This window comes from Glycine max, chromosome 1, assembly GCF_000004515.6.
Source record: "Glycine max cultivar Williams 82 chromosome 1, Glycine_max_v4.0, whole genome shotgun sequence".
Lineage (NCBI taxonomy): Eukaryota > Viridiplantae > Streptophyta > Magnoliopsida > Fabales > Fabaceae > Glycine > Glycine max.
Window position 1 is genome coordinate 34,660,106 of NC_016088.4, and position 7,574 is coordinate 34,667,679.

Here is a 7,574-nt window from a genome sequence, read left to right on the forward strand (position 1 = left end):
TAACACCCTAAATTTTGAGTACTAGAAATATATTTCCCTAAATTTTGAGTACTAGAAATATATTTTAAGAAAAATTCGTATTAGGACCCATCTATATCAATTATGTACAATGGTGTGGTTATTATATTTGAACTACATCTATTCAGCTGTGGGATTTCGCCTAAAAATGTATTTTCTATTAGTCCTAGTGACACGTGTCAGTAATTAACCAATCATTACTAAGCAAATATCCTAATTTGTTATCTTCTTCCCTAAATTTCTAGAGCTACTCCTGCTCCAAAGGAGATCTTAGTTGCTAGTATCAGCCATGGTCCTTCCTGTTGATACCTTATTCTTTATTGATACAATTTTGTTTTTTGGTTGGCAAAAAAAAAAAAAAACTTGGCCATGATTTCGCCTAATTTCAATAGTATTTTTAAATTTTTCAATTTACCAAAAAGAATGGATAAATAACAGTCAATTGGATGTCATATGGAGATTAATAAGAATCATGGTACCCTTGGATCACCTTATAATTTATCTCAAGGAGAAGGGTCACTCGTCAAGATGGAACAAATGTTGGTTACTGCAAGCAAAAGGGTAGCCAATTTAGAAATAAAAATGTATAAAATTAAATTACAATTACTAATACAGCTATTCTTATGAAAAAGAAGATAAAAAGGACAAAATATACATAAGATGGAAAAAAAAAAGGATTTACTTAAAGAAAATACAAGAAAAAGAGGATAGAAACTCTTACTAGCTAGAATTCTTGACATTGACACCAATAATCAAAATGAGTAAATGTGATTATTTTGAAAAGAGTGGTTATCCTTTAAGGATTTGGTAGTCAAAATAAATTAGATGAGACTAGGATAAAAACAACATAGAATAAGAATAAAATAAGCTTTAATTTTATCAAATATTTAGTATGCACCATATAACAAATCAGATAACCAGAGGATATAATATAAATTGTTATATTCAAATGACAAAACTACTGTTTCATTAAAATTATGTATAGTTTTCTACAAGATTCACTTTTAATTTACCTTTTACTAGTTATGACAATCATAATTTTTTTTTATAATTTTAACTATAATTATACAAAATTATATTTTATTTATAAAGTTATTTTTCTTAAAATTATAAACAAAAATATATAATTATTTTTCATATATTTATCTTTAAAAATATTTGAAAAATAATAATTACCATATCAAGATAACAAATGTACTAGATGAACAGGATGTGATAAGACATGATAATATTATCATATCATGTCAGTGTAACAAACAATAAATTACCAACAAAAAAAATTATAATTTGTCTAAAGTATTCTAGACATCAAACGAGCTCTAAAATATTATAAAATAAAAAAAGTGATTTTATAGGTATGGGAAGAGAAGGGGAGAAAGAAAACCTTTTTTTTTTAAATGTAGTTGAAATGTTAAAATTTCAGTTGTTGTAAACACACTCGAAGGAAGATTTTTTCTATATTATTTGCTAAAATTTATCAACAAGAGTGCCACACTAATTAAAAATACAAAAAACTAAATAACTATTAAACGAAATAAAACATTTTTTTAGAGAAATGGAATAAAACATTTAAAACACTATTAATCAGTAACATTTATCTAGTATATATAGTTGACATTATGTGATGAATACCTTACTTTAAGGCTCTATTGAATCAGTATAGATACCTTACTTCCACCCCCCAAAAAAAAAAATTAGTGTCTATACCTTACTTTCATGGTGGTTGATACCGGAATCACTATCGTTTATATAAAATTTATTGTTGGCAATTGGTTATATCATAATTCTTTTTTTGCAGCCGATTCCTTCCGTTTTGCCCTTTGCAGACATCAAAAGTTTAATTAATACCCCAGACAGGAAGTGAAGAACTGGAATGCTGCTGCTTCCAAGTAAGTTTTGCAATAAACAATCAAGTTTTACTTCTCAAATCATTTTCTTTTTGTCTCATTTACAAACCCTTGCTATGTAAATTACTTGTTTATGTAAAATTTTCATATTCTCTATAACTCTTGATTGTTTAATTTGAGGTTTATACTCTCAAACATTACGTTGAAATTTCTTTTTTTTTTTTTTGCCTTGTCTAAACCACAACTGCATGCTCATGAATTAATCATGTTTAAATATGTAAATAGTCTCTATAAAATAAACAAATGTTCACCTTTTGTTTATAAAAAAATTGTCTAATTTTGGTCTCACAATTTTTTAAAATGTGCCATGTCTAGTTCCTATTCCAAAAAATGGGAATTTTTTTTTTAGAAATGACAAACTTCGTTACTCAAAATGCGAGACATTATCGTTTTATCAACATGCTTAATTAAGTTTTTCATGGAATATAGGTCGTTTTCTAATTATTATTTAATATTTTGTTTTTTCAACCAAATACCTAAAAAAAATTCAATTTCATTTTACGAACTGTCGTTAATTGTCTTGCGTTAGGTGATGACATGACAGATGAAGTGTCATATCATCACACTTTGTCACAAACATCTCATTGTCACATCACCACCTTCATTGACGTGGCACTGACGTGTCACTGATTAGGCGTGATGACTTGACACTCCGTCTGCCACATTATTACTTAACAAAAGAGAATTAACGGTAGATAATAAAATCAAATTGAAAAATTTTTCAAGTAGGTATTTGACAGAAAAGAAATTTTTAGATAATAATCTGAAAATGACCTATCTTTTAGGTATAAAAAAACTTATTTAAGTCAACTTGAAAAATAAATTTTTAGTTAACAAATGATAATGAGGAGTTTTATCAAAATAAATAATTTAATTTCAGATAAAATGATAAATGATAATTTTTATTATTTTATTGAAAATAAAAATAAAAATCATAATCGTAAATTTAAGTTATGTTTAAAAATAAATCTTATAAGTCAATAAGAAAAAATTGTTTCTCAAACACTTATATTTGATCAAATATTATTAAACTTGTTAAAAAAACTAAAAATTAATTAAAATAACTTGATGAGCATATATGTAATTTAATTTTATATATATTTAAGAAATTTTATCCTATTTATTTTTTTAAGATAATTCCTAATTCAAAATAAGAAATACATTAAATTAATAAGATATTTTTATTGGTAGGAATAAGAAAATAAAATTTAAAATTTACAATAACTCACATATCAATTTATCATGTTTAATTAACTGAACTAGATTAATAAGATAGTATTAAAGGTAAAATTAAAGAGTTCAGATACATACATTTAATATCTAGACAAAGCTAAAAGAGAACTCAACAAGATCAAATGGTGAGATATATACTTTGGGTCCAGTGAATAGTGAAGGAAGAGTGAAGAAAGGCATAACATGTTATATGTATACATTGACTATAGACCGCAAAACACCAATTATATATGATTTAAATAAGTTTTTCATGTCATATATTAAATAAGTTTTTCATACGTGAAAAAATATGTCATTTTCATATTACTACCTAAAATTCATTTTTTTTGTCAAATACTTACCTGAAAAAAATTTCAATTTCATTTTACTACCGGTCGTTAATTCTCTTCTGTTAAGTAATGATGTGGTAGACGGAGTGTCACATCATCGTGTCCAATCACTAATACGTCAGTGTTACATCATTTAAGGTGATGACGTGACAATGAGGTGTATGTGACAAGGCGTGATAATGTGGTACTCCGTCAGACACGTTATCATTTAATAGAAAGTAACTGACGTCAGATAGTAAAATGAAACTGAAATTTTTTTCAGATATTTTATTAAAAAAAATAAATGTTAGATAATAATTTAAAAATAACTTATATTATAGGTATGAAAAATTTAATTAAGCCAAAATAATAAAATAAAAAAAGACTCCTAAAAGTTTCTATGTATATATATTCACTTTAATCCCAAAACCTAATTACTTAAAATCTTTTTATAGTTTAAAAGTATGTAAATATTGTCACTTAGTCACACAACTTTTTAAATTTTAAACTAAAATGAATGAAAAACTATATTTTCAGATATTAAAATGACAACGATTAGCATTTTCATACAAGGAATTGAAATTTTTAAATATAAGGAATTAAAAGGAAACAACTTTTTAAGATTAAAAGTAAACATTTGTCTATTTGTATAAACTTACATATTTAATGCATTATTTATTTTCAAATTCACCTTTATATAATAAATAAAAAGTTACTCGATAATCTAAAGTTATTGTTTATCTCTACATGCCATGGTCGTCGGTTGTCGTGGATAATTTCTTATTTCAGTTATAGTGACTTATGTGTCCATAGAAGGACATAGAAGGCTAGATCAAGTGATCCCAGATTCGATGTTGGAATGGTGGGACAAATGGGAGCTACGAGGATTGATTTTGCTCAGCCTTGTCTCGCAAATTATATTAACACTATTGGGTGACCGTAGAAAACGTAAACCCAGTAAGTTGAGACGAGCACTTGTGTGGTCTTCCTACTTGCTAGAAGATAAGGTGGAAACTGTAGCAATGGGCGTCATCTCCAGCAATTTAGGAGAGTATTACAACAAGGGTGAACAACCAAAGAATGTTAATCCTCAGCTTCTTGCATTTTGGGCTCCTTTTTTTCTAATGCACCTTGGTGGTCCTGATACAATCACAGCCTATGCTTTAGAAGACAATGAGTTATGGCTAAGGCACTTTGTTGGTTTGTTGTCTCAAACGTCCCTGACTGTCTACGTAATTATTTTGTCTTGGAAAGGAGATTGGCTTTCACATCTTACCATTCCCATGTTAATTATTGGGATTATTAAGTATGGGGAAAGGACATGGTCTTTGTATCGAGCTAGTATCAAGCATCTTAGGGATTCTTTCCTTCGTTCAATAGATTCTTCTAGGAAGAGCGACCAATGGCAAGAATCAAGGGCTAGCTCTCTATGTGGTCGAATTCTCAATCGGGTCTTTCCAAAAAAGAGAAGAAAGAATGGGGGAGAAGATTTGACTCCGATTGGAGACCCAACGACTTTTCTTCGAGCCATTTGTATCTTCATAAGCCTCTTTGTTGATTTGGTCATGAACCCCTGGGACATTACTAAAGATAGAGAAGAAGTACTTGAAGATTTAAGTATGGACTTCACCGACTATTTTACCTTAGTGAATTTCGAACTTAAATTAATGTACGATGTGTTCTACACCAAGGCATTTGCAAATTATGGCGTCTTGGGTTTGGTGTCACGCTTGATCACTCTAACTACCACTATCGTTGTGCTTGTGTCATATCCTATTTTAAGTGAAAATGAGCACCTATTTGAGGATCACATCATCACATACCTCTTGCTAGTTGGAGCATTGATATCGGAAATATATGCCTTTATATTGGTTGCGTTCTCCAGATGGACATTCTACTACATTTCAATTAAAGGTCTATCGGCATTTTCTTTAATCCCAACGTTTATGCTGGATGTGATCATTAAGAAGAATGAAGAAGATAATTTTTCTTCGGTAATGGGACAGTCTAACTTGTTGAATTTGATTTGCAACAAAAATTTGAACATAAAGGGTAATTTCTTCCCGATGAACAAGTTAGAAGAACTCCCAAGTGTTAGCCATTGCTTAACCTCTAAACCTTTAGAAACAATGATCCTTCAACACTTGCAGGATAAATCCAAGAAAGGCCTGCAGTCAAATCCTTTAGGCGCCCCGGGATTTAGGAATCTTTTATTTGGGAAAAATGTTTCAATTTTCACAAGTGAGCTTGAATTTCATAGAACCATTATTACTTGGCACATTGCTACAAATCTGTTTTATTACTCTAACGAGGACTCGATGAGTTCTGTAGTGAATTCAAGGAAGAACTGCAAAGAGATGTCTGATTATATGTTTTACCTCTTGCTCAAGCAACGTCACATGTTGCCAGTAGGAGCAGCGTTGGTAACTCTTCAAGACACTGTCATTGATGCCGTGGAATGTTTCAAACGCAAGAATGTTGTTCCGCGACAAGACAATTTACCTGAAACTTGTACGATATTACTTCAACATGACATAGCTACAACAGGAGATGATAAAGCCTCAAAGATGCAAAGTGCATCTGTTATGTTTCATGCTTGTAATGTAGCAAAAGAACTCATTGCTGCAGAAAATGGAATCCAAATGTGGAAATTTGTTGAAGAATTGTGGGTTGAGATTTTGTGCTATGCTGGTGCTCAATGTAGAGTAGATATGCATGCTCAACAACTTAGAAGAGGCCCTGAATTTCTCTCTAATGTCTGGCTCCTTCAAGCTCATCTTGGTTTGTTAGATCAATTTCAATTTGTAGGATCAATTTCAGATAACAGTGCTCACAGCCCTGAGGCAAATTTGTAAATGCTAGGCCCTGAATAAGGAAACCTTAATCCACCATGTAGGCTCAAACATTTTATGTCGTTATTTTTAATATCTTGTGTTCATGTATTGGACTGGACTGGGGTATTATGTTGACTCACCTACACTTTATTAAATTTGCATACATTACAATTAATTCTTTCAATAACCTTTAATTTCATATTATTCACCTAAAATAAATAATCATAGAAAGTCAAGAAAGATCATTTGTTCCCTGTTTGTATAGGTATCTGGTGGTACTATTCCTTCCTATCTTCATAAGTATTACTTCTTTTTTCTTACAGCAATTTTCATGTGTTACTATCACTACAATTTCATGCTATTACAATATGCCAATGCAAGCAAATTATTTAAAGCAAACCTTAGCAGTGATATCCAATAAAATAATCTCTTTATCTGGGACCAGAGGCTCATGTGGAACATAGCAATGTCAACCCATTAGTGTGCCAACAAATAACTAACACGCAGTGATTCAAGCACCATATCGTTGCAGGTTCGTTGGTTAAATAAATTGACTGCATAAAGAAATAAAAAAGTAACATAAGATAGACAAATTAAGGCCTCATTTGCCGTTATTTTTAAATAAACTAATGAATAATGATGTATATATTATTTAAAGGAAGCTTGAAGTATTACTAGGCGTTGAATCGAAATTCTAATTTGATAACATCGATTCTAATTTGATAACAGATTTGTTAAGAAAGTTGGAAGATATATTAGTTCTTTCATTGAAATTTTAATTTGACTATAATCAATGTGTATTTATCATGCTTGAATACTTTTTTAACGTTAGATCAAGATTTTAATTTCATAATAGTCATTGATTTGATTCACAATTCTTTTTATAGAAAAATGCTTAATAACCATTAGATTTGTTTTATTAATTTTCTAATAGTCATTTATTTGATTCAATGCAAAATTTTTTTAAAAAAAAATATTTAAACATTTTAAAACCATTAGATTTTTTTTTTGTCTATCTATCTAGTTTACAGGTAAAGGAGACTTGCACAATTGTGAGTCGTTATATTGGGATTTTATTTTAATAATAACCCTTGATTTGATTTAATCATACTTAAATGTTGATCAAAAGTTACAATTAACAATAGTTATTGATGAAATTTCATTATATTTGAATAAATGAAGGATTAAATTGATCAAATTAATGTTTTTTTAAAAAATTATTCTATTATTCATAAAAATTATATTACAATATATATTTATTAATGATTTTATTC

At 29.1% G+C, this 7,574-nt stretch overlaps 1 protein-coding gene across 1 annotated transcript; it reads left to right on the top strand.

Annotated features, from left to right (window-relative positions):
* The first annotated feature begins 1,815 nt into the window (after nt 1-1,815).
* Nucleotides 1,816-6,579, top strand: LOC102662220 (uncharacterized). The gene is made up of 2 exons (XM_006573252.3): nt 1,816-1,907; nt 4,256-6,579. The coding sequence occupies exons 1-2, from the start codon at nt 1,892-1,894 to the stop codon at nt 6,319-6,321; spliced, it is 2,082 nt and encodes a 693-aa protein (XP_006573315.1). The 5' UTR covers nt 1,816-1,891; the 3' UTR covers nt 6,322-6,579.
* The last annotated feature ends 995 nt before the right edge of the window (nt 6,580-7,574 follow it).